The sequence below is a fragment of the Porites lutea genome, chromosome 4, assembly GCF_958299795.1.
Source record: "Porites lutea chromosome 4, jaPorLute2.1, whole genome shotgun sequence".
NCBI classification, from domain to species: Eukaryota; Metazoa; Cnidaria; class Anthozoa; order Scleractinia; family Poritidae; genus Porites; species Porites lutea.
Genome location: NC_133204.1, coordinates 39,924,823 through 39,940,815, shown reverse-complemented (window position 1 = coordinate 39,940,815; position 15,993 = coordinate 39,924,823). Strand labels below are relative to the sequence as shown.

Below are 15,993 nucleotides of genomic sequence, written 5' to 3'. Positions count from 1 at the left end.
TCGCGGCCTCTGGGAACGAGTGTGGGCCCCTGTAAGATCTGTAAGGGTGACTCCGTTGTTATTACAGTCGCAGTGATTTATGACGAACTTTGTCTCATGAGCATTCGTTTTCTAAGCGACGGCTGAGTTTGAGCGAAATCTATACTGAGCTAGTTCCAGAAAAATCGAAAAATAGAACATTTGATTTCAGGGCTAGATTTACTGAAAGCGATTTATAGACAGTGTTATCACAGCTAAATGTGCTCTAATAATTAATTAAAAAGCAATATACGTGCGTTCGGAAAATTCTGCCAACAAGTTTAAACTGAAGTCAGAAGGACTTAATATAGTTGCGGACTTCTGCTCCGACGATGTTTCTTATCACTAGATGCAATTTTCTTGAAAAAGTGGAGTCCATCTTAGCTTTCATTTGGCAAAAATTATAAACCACTAGTACAATGAATTTTTCTTCATATTACTGCTGAGTGATAGCTGGGTCCAGTTGCACGAAAGGTGGATAAAGGTATCTACTGCCTGATAAATCTCTGGTCACTATTTTCACATAGACCATAATGCACTTTGTTTACCCCCACCCCCTCCCCCCCGTAAATCCCCCACTCCCTCTTTTTTACACCCATTTTCTTCGATTTCTCTTAGGACGTCTGTAATACTCAGGAGAAATTGGAAACAATGGTTACGCAAAATTTTGGGGGGACAAAATTAAACAAGGTGTATTATTTTATGTGAAAATGGTGCATTTAATGAATAGCGCAACTGGGGCCCGTTTCTCGAAAGGAGTCCCGGTAACTTTACGGGCCCGAAATCAAATATTCAAATCGAAAGATAAAGAATAAGAGCGCGGGTCCTGGCATGCAAACTACTCCATTTTGTTTCATTAACTGACAGTTTTATCATGTTAGATGCAAAACTATTGAAACGTTGATCTTTACTGTAAACGTAGACAGCTTACCGGGCCCGTCAATTATCGGGACTTTCGAGAAACGGGCCCCTGGTCTACCTAATACTTATCCACAGGGTAGTGATTTATCCGGTGGATAGCGCTATACATCGGTTCAACAACCGCTGCCAGAGTCGCCCTCAGTCGTCTTTATTTGGATTGCACGCTGATGACGGAACGCGAGAAGCGCGCGAGGTGATGGGAAGGAGGAAAACCATTCCCCAGTCTGCCCTGTTTTCTCTTTCCCATCACCCCTCGAGCATCTCGTAATTGTCAGAATTCGTATCTCTGTGTGTTCATAAGAAAAGAACAAAAAGCCATTTACTGAGTTTGGTTAACAAATAAAGTAGACCAATTTAAAAACAATAACCGGCTCAGCTTATTAAAGGAACAGTAAATACCGAACTCCTATTTAATATATTTTCTGGCTTACTGTAATTAGTAATCCTTTAAGCATTTACGCTATCAAAATATATTTCTCCACTCTTCTTGCTAAAATTATGGTTCTATGCGCTTACTTTTGTGCCAGTTCAGACAGATGGCAGTTAATTGTGGTAGAGAGTGGATTAAAGAATAAACGATCGCTCTGAGATACATTATCTCAGCGCACAAGAAGTTGTCGTGACAACCCATGCAACAACCTATAATCAACTCCCATCACATAAAAGTTCTTTTAGAAATATGTAATATATTGCATGTATGTGTTACCCTTTCAGTAAACTCGATAAAGTTTCCCACGGAAGAGTTAATTTTCCACCACAAAAACCGTTACCACGAGGTCAGGTAAGTGTATTTAATGGTAACTCTTAAAAACAAAGAACTTTATTTTATTACATTGAACGATTACTAACATAGATTTCTTTTATCAGTGACGTTCAGGTTTCTCTGTTAGTAATATTTTGCCTATTTGTTTTAAGCAAATGAAAATCAGTCTTCTTTTGTTGTCTACAGATAGTTTCTATATTGGCCGCAGATCAGAGTACCTTTTTGGTTCAGCGAAAGTGAAATTTCTGATTTTATTAATACTACGGTACTAACAGAAGGTTTGGCTTCTAACAGGTCGATAACGATGTTTACTGTGATAATAAGGCCATAAACCGGAACTTGAGCCTCCTTATCATTAAAAAAAAGCATAAAAGTAAACAGAATGGCGCGCATTTGAGTCTTGGTCAAGTGAAAACGGATCTCGACGTAAAGCAAAAGCTTAGACACAATAATTTCGAATGGAGAAGCAAATTCTCAGTTTTTTAGCTTGATAACGAGGATCTAACAAAGTCAACAAAAACAGGAGCTGTGATTACGTACTCGACGGAGAAATAAATGGAAGGTTTTTTCCGCTTTTTCTGGCTTACTCATCTTCAAACAATTTTAAAGCAACACCCTTTTTTACAACTGTAGGACCTAGTTCTCTGTTGTCTGTAAAACCCAATTAAATTTCCTCTTTGAAACTTTAAGCAAAAGTTATTATTGAAGCCTGACTTGATTCCTTCATTACTATTTTGTGCCAAAATAGCGGGAAAGCGCACTTATACGAGTGAAGCTGGCACTAGTGATTTAATTGGCCGGTCATGTTAAAGTGCATACCTAATGAGCACAAACACAAAAACAATGGCAATCCTAAAGCGGTTTCTTGACATGGCTTGTGTTTGCGCTTACATTGCACCTGCGCTGATTCTGATACGTCGCTAATGCAATATACAGTTCGTGACGGGAAGTATATTTAATTCAACGAAAGCCATGAAAACATTGGACCTCTTTCCGAGTTTCAATCAGGTGCCGAAACCGAATCAGGAGCTTTTTTCTTTTATTAGGATCAAAATGCTTAAGCGTTCCACGCCCGGTTAGCCGAAATTATTTCCAAGCTTGTTTTGCAATTTTCCTCCGATTGAGTTCAAACTTTTTACAATGACAGAAATTTCTTTTCCCAAAAATCTTAATTATTTTATCTAGGAAAACGTCTCTAAGATTACGCCCTAAAAATTTAAAATGAGTGATCCTGATTTTCCAGTTTCAAGCCACTGGTTTCTGTTGTTAGTAACACTGGTAAATTACAAAATGCCATATCTTTTGAACCAATCGAATAATCTCTTACTGCATACTCTTTCAAAATTACTTATTAATTTCGTTATGTTTTAAACTAAAAATTGGATTTTGCTGTTAATCTTCTGCGGCGGGTACCCATCTGTCCGGGCCATTTTCCCGCCAAAGACCGTAAATCGAAACCATTAAACCTTTTTTATGCAGTTTAACATACCGTCAGCTGTACCGTCCACACAGTTTACAGGTAGCCATTACTACACCTAAAGATGGGTTATCCCTGTATTAAGATCTCTCCTTACAGATAACCCACCCAGCCCAGGAAAGATTGGCCACACCCACGGGGTCTACGTCCCCTACTCTATTCGAGCAGTAGTGTGGGTTCTTTTCCGTCCCCAGAACCAGATAAATGAAAGCGCAGTGAGACGGAACCTACGGTTTTTCGTCCTTATCCCAAAAGACTAGGAAGTCTAACCGTTTGCAGTTGCTGATGTCATTACAAATGCACCACTTTCTTCTCATTTATTGAAAGTGTTGTTCCGGCCGGACCGTTTGAACCCGCGACCTCCCGCTCAACAGACCGGCACTCTCCTTACTAAGTTAACCAGGTAGTGGTTAAATCTGGTTGTCAGTAAAACGAGGGGTAGGGGCCGGGGTATGTCTTTTTTTTTTTTAATAAATGCTGTTTTAGGGTAAGGTTAGGGTAAGGTTAGGGTTAGGGTTAGGGTTAGTGTCAACCTTTGGCTACTTACGCGGGTGTAACCGAACATGTAACCTCCTATCATATTTATGTCATACGTAGAATTGTTGGTTAAAAATCTCACACTAGGCCTATTTGCTAAGTTGAACGGCGATTTCTGTGCCATTTTACTTCATCTTCGGAAGGTGTTAAATGCAAAGTCTGTACGAAGTCTGGGCTCCTGACGAACTAAAATTGCTGTCATTTCGGAAGTAGTATAGAAATGCAGAAGTTTAACGATGCTATTTTCTAAAGAAATTTGGAAAGACCTCTTTGTTGTCGCCGTCTGCAGGTCCGCAAGTCGATTTACAGTCAATGCATTTGTCATACACTAAACCCTGAATCAATTGTGGCATTATAGAAGTCGTGGTATTCTTGGCTAAGCTCCTGTGTCGACGTGGGTGGTCTGTGACTCGAACATGCCGTTACTTGAGAAAGGTCCTAGCCTTAAACACATGACCATATTCAGCACAGAAGCAAACACTATCAACTCCGCGGTATTGCCAGTATCTTACGCTTGCGCACAGCCATATTATTCGGGCAGTGGTAGCGATAGACAGCAAGAGAAACCTCTCACCTGGGGCTGTGCCATACTGATGAGTCTTAATGAGAGCGAAACAGCTGTCCATAGCTGTCGCTGCCAGGTTGATTTGGCTGTGCGCATGAGTAAGGTTACTGGTAATACCAAGGAGATGGTGGTGTCTGCTTCAGTGCTGAATTTGGTCTTAAAAACATGACTCTGCCTCTTTATTCGGACTCGAGACACGATCCATGTTAGACGTGATATGAGTAACGTTCTTGTCAGAGGCACCCAACGTTAATTTTCGGAAAATATCTGTTCCGAAGACGATTTGAGATCTAGAATTTTCGGAACATTTGTTGTAAAATTTCTTGCTTGCCTGCCTCTCCTAGGATTTTCGAACATCTACGAAATGGTACAACTGCCCATCTTTAACAGATTTTTACACTAAAAAGGTCACTTAGAATTTTCGGGAGCCTTCTGAAATGTTCGAAAAGTTAAGTTTTGATCCCTATAATTTTCGGATCACTAGACTTTCAGCTAGGAAATCCGAACAGATAAGAAATTTTTAGAGGGATAAAAATATGCCTATATCTACCGTTTAAATACTAAAATACGTTTAACAATGCTATGTTTAAATGGTTTTGAACTACATTCTGGTTGGGTTTCTCTGTCTTGTTGTGTACTAGCGCGAGTTAAGAGTATTTTTGTGATTACGGGTTTTTAATCACTTACAAAAAAGGCCCGGGCGACAATCCATTTTGTCTTAAACGAGTATAAAATTTCTCTATTTAGAGTTCTGAAAAGGGTGTCTTATTGGACCGGAAGCCTTAAAAAAGAGTGTGACGTTTCCCGATGAGTCGTTGTGATACCAACATTTTCATTCCAAGAAGTCTTATTTCATGATGTTACTGTACGCCAAACGAAACGAATCAAAACCATTGTCATTTTCAACGAATCCATTTCCGTTTGGGGTTAAAAGATTCGGCCTTTTAATTTAAAGTTAATTTTGCGGACAATACTGATTGTGTCTTCCATACGATGTCGTTGACAATTTCCTACACTTCCAACGCCCAAAAAAGGACTATAACAGCTTTAAAGTGATATTTGAAAGGATAAAATGCAATTTTATAACCTCATAAACTGTCATTTGACGAGCAGTCTAAAAATCCGATTCCACGTTATTAAAAGTGCTTAACACAGATGCAAATAGGGCCTTTTGTTAGTTGACATCCACTGTCAATCCGTTTAATTAATTAGAAAATGAAGAGCTTTTCTTTAAAAATTGTTTTCTCTGTAAGTAAACGAAAACTTGGTTCAAATTGACAACAATGATTATTGTTTTAAAGCTTTTTAAACGAAAAATGTTTAATCTGGCGATATGCTTGATTATGATCTTTTTTCATTCAGGTCATTCAGATCAGCGATTTTATCAACTTTGAACCAATTCGTAATCCAGGATTTTTAATGCTTTTTAAATTTCGCCTCATATTTACTGGAGGAGAAAAAGTTGCAAAACTTCTTACTCAAAAGCAAGAGCCATAATCATGATAATGGCTCTTGTCAAAACGTAAAGTCAGTGAAGCAAAGTTGCTCCGGGTAGATCTTGGGTAAAACTCTCTTCTAAAAGCGACCCGATCAGTACAACTTTTTTTCTGATTGGCCGTTGTTAGCATTCATAAGTTTTATGATGTCAGAAAGTGCGTAAAATTTAGTAATTTGTTGTTGCCAAGCAATCTCGAAACACTTTTTTTACGTTATTAGATATTTACAGTAAATAGAAAAGACGTAAGCTTCACGATGCTTTTATGATATACAATGCTTTTTGTTTGAGCGTCGCAGGAACTAAGTTTCTTAACAAATTATTTGAACAGTAAAGCCAATTATCGACGAGTGCCGGAAATACATACCACAGTTTCTAATTGCTCTTTTCTGAAAATTTGCGTCAGTTTTTTTTTAGACTGCTCAGATTTCCTGGATAAGCGGTTATTAAGAACGTCTAAGCATCGAAGCCAAGTTGTTAAATTCACCGCTTTTTTGCTCCGATTGCTGGTGAGTACTCAACTTCAATACGTATCTACGATTCGACTCAAAAAAAAGGAAAAAAGGAATTGATTGGCCAGGACATGTGATGGTTTTGAAACTGAACAATAATCTATTTACTACAAACAGAACCGTTCTCAAAGAATTCAAAACTGCCGGGAGTAAAAAAAGCCAGTCCTATTATTTCGGGGAAAACTCGAACACTGTGATTTAATGAAATATACTTTCGATTGGCCAGAATTGTCGAGTCTAGGGAAGAGTGAAAAAAAACTAGAGAAATTCTCGCGTTAAATGGGGGCAAAAGTACGGCAAAACTACTTGCCTCATAGCTCGCAAAATTAGAGCCACTATGACAGTAGCAGCTATTAATCAATAACTATATTTTTTACAAGAACCCTCTCCTCATAGCGGTACAGTAACTGACCGCTTCTAATTTACGTGTTCCCTCATTTTTCAAGCTTAATTATTCTTTTTAGCCGTTTATAATATGTTTATAATATTTTTGTTAAGAGAATCTATCGATAAACTCATGTTTCCCTGTCTAAGGAAACTGCTTCCGTCAGTGGTTGCATTAGTGCCATCTGTATGACGTTTGTGAAGGTGTTCTGTTGAGTTTGTTTGATCCTGGCCTTTCAAAACATTGCGAGTTAACTAAATATTTTAATTAGAAAAACTGGAGGGCTTAAGCCATTCTGGTCTTTAGCAACCTTGCTTCTCTTATCAGGTTACACAACTGAACTAAACATCTTCAATCCCGGCTTCCCCAGAAGATAACCTTTCTGTACCGCCATTAATTGATGATCTTGCGATTCCAAGTCAAATTTAACGTTATCGTGAGTAGTCTGAGATTTATTTCAAAGTAAGTTTCTCGATTTCCTCAAAACTGAATTGACGGTTAACTTTAAATGAAATTTGAAAAGATACGATATTTTAGACTATTCGCAGTTGTAATATAAAGAAGAAGAGAAAAAAGCTACTTGAGTTTTTTTGCCGATTATTGGTTTCAGTATTAGTTTCCATTATTTCATTGTGCATTGGTATACTTAATCTTAATTTCGAGACACTTAAATCAGATGTCAACCTACGAACAAGTAACGACCTTCCCTCATCTTTATTCAATCGACCGCCTGAAATATCAAGAATACACTTTGCAACTTTGCAGTACATCCTCCTTAATGCGGATACTGGAAAGAGAAATAGTCAGGTGTCCGTAGTTTGGGAGGAAAACAGTCTGATAGAGAAACTTGTTTCCATTATGTAAGGAGCCATATAAGAAAAGACCCTACTATCGCTGATTTGTTTTACGTAGAGCCGCAGTGATAAACACGCGAACTGGATCATGCGTGTGGATATATGATAGCCTGAGCGAGTGGGCGAAAAGTGAGAATTGGAAAAAAAAACATCTCTTGCTCCCTCCCTCCCCCCCAATTATGTCACCTAATTTGGATTGTACTAAGAATACAATTACCTTCAATGGCGCCCAACTTTGCTTATAAAATCTGTAATTTTATTTAAAACTAGTGATATCCTTTTACTGTAAAAAAATGCGTTGACTTTCCCCTGGCCTCTTTCCCGGTACCCAGCACAGCGCTGAGGTGGGAGGGACAGGTTCAGGACACGAGTACTTTCATTCACGCTTCATAGTCTGTTTAGCGCGTCGAAAAAGGAGCCTTTTATAATTCAAATTCTTTTCTATGTATCATGACTCTAAGTTTCTGCATTAAGCAATTTTGCTAATTATAAAATTCCTCCTCGCATCAGCAGTGTCTTTCTAGAGGCGACCGCTGTCTATCATCAGCATGGATCCGGGGCTCTTGTACCTGTCACAACTGATCAAGTATTACCTGTATAAAGGTTACGTATGGTGGCACATGCCGATGGTGTTGACAATGGCTTACACGCTGTTTGTAAGGGAACGCCTGCTGGATAATGCCATATTTGATTCTTACCCAAACCCTCTACCTCAGGTCAAACGGAGATGTAATGATCCAGTGTTGGGTAGGTATATTCTTGAGCCAAGTTCAGGGTGAAGGGCTGTTTAAGTGTTAATCTAAGTCTTTAAAGTGAGTCAAGGGCGGATCCAGGATTTTTTTTAGGAGGGGGTGCACTCATCTCTTGCTCTACTTCAACACCAATAAACCACATAGTTTTTTTTTTTCGCAGAATACCAGTTGTATTAGAAAACTGCAGGTCATCTCGGGGGGGGGGGGGTGCGCACCCCCTGCACCCTCCCCCTAGATCCGCCCCTGTGAGTGTACGAAATATCCTATATTTAAACTAAGGGAGAGAGAGATTTTTTAAAAGAATGGCTTTTTACCCCATTCAGGCCTGAAATTTTTCGCTCCGACATGCTGGTTGCGTTACCTAAAAGATGCCATGATCTTTCGCGTGCTAAATCTTTCTCTTGCAGCTCAGATATCTGAAATTTTTTTTAACTCACATTCATATCTTCATCTCAGTCTTTTACGTGCGCTCTGGGGGTACCTGACAGCTCCAAGTTGGCCTGGGCCGAGTTGCTCAAAGCATGGTTAGCTTTAACCATTGGTTAAGCAGTATCAAAACCAATACGCTGTCAAGGTATTAAACGCTGGTTAACACTAACCATGCTTCGAGCAACCGGGTCCTGATCGCTAATTGATAAGCTCTCTGCACCGGTATATCTCAGTTTTTCACGGGTTCGAATCTTATTCAATCCTCAATTTTTTAAGGCTTTCATTTTCCAACTACTTACTGTTCCCTACATAACTAGGATGCATGAGAGGACACAGAGGCTTTTTACTGGAAGTACAATCCCACGCAGGGATGTTTTCTCCGCTGGCAGCTAATCCGACTTAATCCCATTTAATATGTCGCGCTCCTCGAAAGTGCGAAAATTTTCTTGTCGTGTATTAGATTTCAGATACATTTTCTTAATCTTCATTTCGCGCCAGAATAAATTAGTTTGCGCGTAAAGCGGTCCTGAAAAAATCACAAGGTTTGTCCCACTTCGAGTCCACCTTCTGGAGATACGCCGGCTTGGTAGCTAGAATACATTGCCGAGGCGAAGATCTGGCATTTTTTCCTCCTCGTCGTATTTTCTCCACGACAAATGTTTATATTTGTGGTGAGAATGCAGCGCATATCGGTGGATTTTACTTCATGCGGCTTGCTACTTCTGAAAGAAGAGTGCCGGATTTCATCGTTTTGTCCATGTTTACTAGTGTTGGCGAATGTAAGGTAAATGAACCGACAACTGTAAGGTAAGAGTTGAAGTTTTAAATTTGTTACTCGGCGAAAAATCGTGGAATTGGAATGCGTGAAACCCGTGGGTATTACCTCTGTTACCTAATGTCATGCGATGACTCCTCGCTTTTTCGATGCGTAACACGGATACAAGAGATAAATTTCTTTCGCAAAGTGAAGTATAATTTACTTAACGAGACCATTTGACGAATATTTCTCGTTATATGCTTTATTTATATTTGCTTGGCTTATTCAGGCTACATGCCAGGAGTTTGATGACAATGTTTGTGTGCTATAATTATGCTGGTACGTTTTGGAACCTTTATATTGAAACTCATGTAAGCCAAATGTTTCTAACCTCTAGCAAAACACTCTTCTATTGTGGAGGAACTTTTAACGTCTTTCGGGGCCCAATATGGTGTCAAATTTTTAGGGGGGAACAAAGCTTGATTTTTGGCCAAACAGACTATAGCTTTTTTGTCTCTGAAGAGAGCGCGAGGCAAACGTCCGTCACAGAGCGCGGTGTAACCCAGTGATTCTTTAGGTAGAGCTAACAAACATAGGCTGCACTTTAGGTGGCACACCCATGGGTGCAGTGTAACCCAGTGATTCTTTAGGCAGAGCTAACAAACATAGGCTGCACTTTAGGTGGCACACCCATGGGTGCAGTGTAACCCAGTGATTCTTTAGGCAGAGCTAACAAACATAGGCTGCACTTTAGGTGGCACACCCATGGGTGCAGTGTAACCCAGTGATTCATTAGGTAGAGCTAACAAACATAGGCTGCACTTTAGGTGGCACACCCATGGGTGCAGTGTAACCCAGTGATTCTTTAGGTAGAGCTAACAAACATAGGCTGCACTTTAGGTGGCACACCCATGGGTGCAGTGTAACCCAGTGATTATTTTAGGTAGAGCTTACAAACATAAACTATACAGGTGTACATCAGATGGCAACAAGTTTTCCAGTTAAAACTTTGTCATAAAGTGCTACACCGTGGCACTTAGACAATTTCTTTATCGCGCGCTTGATACATTGTTTTAAAGCACAATTGATAATCAGGAGAAGTCGTATTGTCTAAAATCATAGCAAAAGACAAATTTACACACATCACAGAGGTAAGGTAAGGTAATACAAGGTATTTCCCTTAGGTATATTTACATTCAAGTATAGAAATATAACCAGATAAAAACTAAAATAATAACGATATAACAATAAAAAACCTGCTTCACATTTAGACCTTGTGTAAAGATACATATATCTAAATTAAGGTTTTTTAATTTTCCGTTAAAAAAATTATTGCCGCACCTTCAGAGACAAGCTGTTCTACAACACTCTTCCGTTATAAGAAAGGCTTCTCTTTTAAAATTCAGTGCGGGGTTGTGGAACAGCGAGCTTGTTTGTATTCATGCATTTTCTGTTAGGTTATAAGCGATTAAATCGCATGCAGCGACGAACAAAACGCGAAGCCGTCAGATATTCTAGAACCGTGTTATTTACAGTGCTGTGCATTATTATTGCTTAACTAGCTAACTACGCGCTGATGGAAATAAATTTCGCCCCTTTAAATTTCGAAACAATTCACTGGTACTGTATAGTCATAATTGGAAGGGAAAGTTAGCACGCGAGCAGGGCGATTCTGCTGTAGTTTCTGCAATGTCGAAGATATTACGGCAATGAGGCTCCCGAGGTCCGTTCCCGAAATCACAACTATATGTAGTATGAAATGAACTCTGCGTGCAGACGTCTCCTTTTCATGGTTAGGTTAAATAAACCAACGGTTTGTTTGGGTGGGTAGAAAACGAAGACCTAAGACCTAAGACCCAAAAACGAAGACCCCCTCAAAATCACTTATAAATATCTAGAAACGGGTATCTCGACCTTAGATGTGTAAGAAACAACAATATCTTCAATTATACAAAATTTCGACCAGGGTCTTCGTTTTCTACACAACCGCGAGACGGTTTTTTGGTGATTTTATTAATTTTTCCGATCCATTTTTTGTTTCATCTCTATTTTCGCGGCTTTTGCGATACAAACTAAATTCATTTTTAGTTGTGATGGCATTACACTGCTTAATCATGACGGCTTTGGAAGAAACTGAATATATTGCGCTTCGCGATTTCGCAAAATTGCTGCGAGAATTAAAATATATTTTCTTCCAGAAAAGCGTTTTCACGCTTCTTTCTCCAGTCAATTATCTCGTTTTCTAAAGGTCCTTGAGAACTGAATAAGATAATATTTTATTACCTACAACCTAACCCAAACCTGATTTATTTTGACCACATCGAAACAAAACTGGAAGAAGAAAAGCCTTTTATTTTTGCCGGCTTCGGCCTGCCGACGCGATCGTGTCTGGTTTGCTTTCATATGATGACATTTTCCTGACAGAAGGGTGTCGGGAAAAACACCTCGCGCTGATCATACGTGACAAAATCCGCCGCGCCTAAGCTAATGAATAAAAGTCTCCTGGAAGGCTCCATACAATTCCTTATAACAAAATTATAAGGAATTGTATGGAGCCTTCCGGGATACTTACAGTGCAAGCCCTTTGTGTCTCCTCATGTCTCTCACGTGCTAAATCAAGGTCGTAGTTACGCGGGCTTCTCATTAGAGACCTAAAAGACTATGATTCGCGGACGAGGACGACTACGAGATTTGACTTGAAATTTTTTCGCGTCTTCTCAAAATATAGGCTTCCCAGAAAGCTTCAATTTACCATTATTCACTAGAAAAGTTGGCATTGTTATCTTTAGTGAAGGAGGCAGTTTCGCGCTCTCCCGATAGCAAAATGATAAAACTTCTAACATTTGATATGTTGTTTTCGCCACCACGACATTCGCGTGAAAACTCGTAATAGAATGACGACGGCTACCTTGTTTTCCCGCCAAAATGACGCTGGCTCACGAGCGTGCACTACTTAGTATTCTCGGTTTTCACTGTCACGCAATCAAAAACAAAATTGCAAACCATTCAATACAGAAAGTCCCGAATCTAGGAAATAAAAGAAGATAAATAAGCAAAAGGCCTCGCCAAGAATCAGGTCTGTGCGATATTTCATATGCGAGATATTAGGAAAAACGTTTTACCCAAATTTACAAAACTTTGTATGGCGACGCCATGTTTGTGTCTCTTTGCGGGGCACAAATATGGCCGCCGGAAACCAACAGAAACATCTGTTTTTGAGTTTTCCTACTAATGCGTTAATTCATCACTTGAAAAACTCATAAACTATTAAAGTGATATTTATTCTGAGACAAGGAATGTTTAGACAGCAAAATCTCCCAAAATTGGTATTGTTTTTAACCCACATAAGAGCCGTTGTGGCCGCCGGCTAAATGCTGCGTCACGCAAAAGCCTAGAAATTCAAACGTCCTCTATCGAAAAACGAAGAACCCTTTCGAACCCAAACTCTGTTTAAATAAAGGTGTTTAGGCGCTGTAATACCTCATGAAACTCAGAAACTCAGAAGAATCGATACTTTCTTAGTTTGAAGTTTGGTGACGTCATGTGAAAACCGAGAATTGGTTCAGCCTTCAGCCTAGGCGTTCTCGGCTCGGTCAATCCTGGACTCTACCCTGAACTGTGACGTCACCGAGAGATACTCGCGCGGACAACAGGGCAAGAGAGAACGCCTAGGGACTAGGCTGGTATTGGTTGACCATTGAAAAAATCTCGAACTCGTAGTAATACTCGTCTTAGAATCCGTAAAGCTTTCTAGTTACAGTTAACCCCAGCCCATACGGTTAGAGCTACAAACCAGGCGTCCTAATGACTTATCATTCAGTTTTTGAAAAAGCATTTATTTATCTTATCGACCATTTTTTCTCTATTTGTATCACAAGGCGATGGATATATGGGATGCTTTAAGAAGTCAATTTTGGATCATAATATCAACGACTTTGTCCAACAGTCTTTATCGTCAGTGACTCCCGAGAAATGCGTTGCTCATTGTAAAAGTAAAATGCTTCCATATGCAGCCTTATCAAAAGGAGACAGGTAAAATTTTATACAATCATTTAAAAATAGGAACTGTGTCACAGAATTGATCAAAATTGGACATGTGAGAACTGCCATCAAATTGAGTTAAACGCAAAAATAAAAACGACTCAAGACAAAAGAAAGTATAAAGAACACAGCAAATACAAAAAAGGGAGGGATGAACAAACTTCAAGGAGAAGATTAAAACAGCGGCAGTTGCACTGAGTTTTTGATAACTTGTTAGTCCAACAGTTTTGCAACGTTCATTTTTGTTGTTTATGACGATAAATATATAATTCGTTGAGAGAGATGTTTAGCTGGTCCCGCTTGTTCAAACGTTAGATACCCTACCCGACGGATAAATATTAGGGAAACCAATTGCGTTATCCATTGGATAGAGATTTATCCGGTGGATAGCGCTATCCAACGGATAAATCTCTATCCAGTGGATAATGCAGTTGGTTTCCCTGATACTTATCCACTGGATAGAGATTTATCGGGTGGATATAGCGTAATATCCACCTTTTGAACAACTTGGGCCTGATACGAAGCTTTTTTAGGCATAATCAACCCAATGAACTAGACAGCCATGACGTAGCCCTTTTAATACCGGTAGCAAAGAGACAGAGCCAAGTGTCTGTTTGACAAAGGTCTGTGTTAAAAAGTTTTTGATTACCAGGGGCGTGGCCAGCCCATAGACCTGTAGGCCCGTGCCTACAAATCTTTGGTTTGATCACTCTATGAGCTAAACAGCTTATTAAGAGCCATGTGAAAGTGTTGGCGAGGTCAGTGCGTACTAGTCATGCGTCCAATTTTCAGGATATGTGGAAACGAAAGTCAGCCAGGCCTATAACTACAGTAGTAAAAAACCTGGCTACGCCCCTGATTGCCGCGTGCATTAAGTGTGAAATCTTTGTGACCAATGAAACTTTCTTTAATCTCAGTTGGTACTACTCCCTAAATGGCCTTTACGGAGAGGGTACGCTCGAAAGGGTTTACGTTTCCCAGCCTTACGATATAAGAAAGGATAGGCTAATATTCTAGGGAAGATAGGAAGAAGGTTCGCCTGTGACTTGCAAATATGATTTCCATGAGATCGAATGAGAAGGGAATATATCAATTTACACCTTATAAAAGCAAAAATTCTTCGTTACTTAACTGACAAATATTCGTACCATGAGATTTAAAATATTTACCAGAAATTTAACAGTGTTGCGAAACATTCTTTTATTTTTTAATTTAGATGCTACTGTGGTGTAAACCTTGAATCAGCAAAGAAAGTTAAAGAATGTGAATGTCGAAAAAAGTGCAAAGGCGTTGAGAAGAAATTGCGTTGTGGTGGCTCTCACCATGTTTCACTCTACAATACATGTGAGTCCGTCACCTTTAAAAACATTGAATTAAATTATTAAATGAAGCTTAGTATGATAGTAAGAATAATGCGGATTTAAGGAGGCGGTTATTTATCGGGGATTATTAAAGCCAATCAGAAACGGCGACATGTTTTGAATTGATGGTAAGTTGTAATACCACAAGCGTCCATATAGCTACAGCAAAAAACGTAATTTATTAAGTGCAATCGTCTTCTTTACCCTTCATGGCGATTACGTGAAGTCAATTTTATTTCTTCACTAAACTGTTTATTGACGTTCCCGTAGCTGTTCCTGTCGTGGATGCCTAGACTTCCTAAAATTAGCGCCTTCCCATGTATAAGCACCCACAGCTTCGTCCTAATTGATTGCTTCGAATAAGCGCACCACCATCCTCATCACTTTCAATTCTTTGATCGATTTTTTAACTTTAAGTACACTGACATTGAAGAAAGAGAGGTTTATTCTCTGTTGAGCAAGTTCTAGTGATTTCTATCTCCATAATTTTTTTACTGTCCTCTCATTTTCATTGTCCCTTTTATCTTTGTTTTAATTTAATTATCGTACTTTGTTGCACCACGTATTAAACTTTTCAGACTTTTTTTTACGTTTACGGCGTTTCGTTTTGTTTCATTTTATTTTGTTATTTTATTTCTTGAAGATGTCTGCACGAAGGAAATGAAAGAAGCTCGAACAATCGACGGGACGTGCAATGATCTTAATAACACCACTGCCGGAAGCCGGTTCTACCGTTTTGGCAGGAACGTTCCTCTTAAACACGTTTACACCAAACCTGGAGATCTTCTCAAGCCAAATCCACGAACTCTAGCCAAAAAGTAAGTTTGATCTGTTTGATTGCTTTCCATTATCCTCTTTGCTGCTGTTGTTGTTAATTTAGCCGACATGGCCCAAACCTCGGCTAAACCCTCGTGTGGCAAAAGAAGACTTTGCATAGGGCGCGAAAAGTGGAGCTATTAAATTCCAGACGAAAATTTGTGCTTTGTGACTTTGATTTTCCTCTGAGTCTACGTATATTTAGCCCTTCTAAAATCTAGTCAGCTAAATTTGAAGGAGCGTCTTCTGCAACCGTAATTTTGAGGACTACTTAGATTCTAGCTTAGTGCTTACACCATGTAAAGGCAGT

General features: G+C 39.3%; 1 protein-coding gene across 4 annotated transcripts in view; it reads left to right on the top strand.

Moving 5' to 3' along the window:
• The first annotated feature begins 6,168 nt into the window (after positions 1–6,168).
• Positions 6,169–15,993, top strand: part of LOC140933557 (uncharacterized) — an 18,838-nt gene continuing 9,013 nt past the window's right edge. The window contains exons 1-5 of one of the 4 annotated variants that reach the window (XM_073383157.1): positions 6,169–6,285; positions 8,038–8,274; positions 13,344–13,497; positions 14,723–14,850; positions 15,511–15,685. In XM_073383157.1, the coding sequence (XP_073239258.1) occupies positions 8,076–8,274; positions 13,344–13,497; positions 14,723–14,850; positions 15,511–15,685 (656 nt within the window). In that variant the 5' untranslated portion in view covers positions 6,169–6,285; positions 8,038–8,075. Of the gene's footprint in view, positions 6,286–7,000; positions 7,136–8,037; positions 8,275–13,343; positions 13,498–14,722; positions 14,851–15,510; positions 15,686–15,993 lie in introns of those variants that run through there. The other 3 variants (XM_073383158.1, XM_073383159.1, XM_073383160.1) reach the window with 3 other exon arrangements.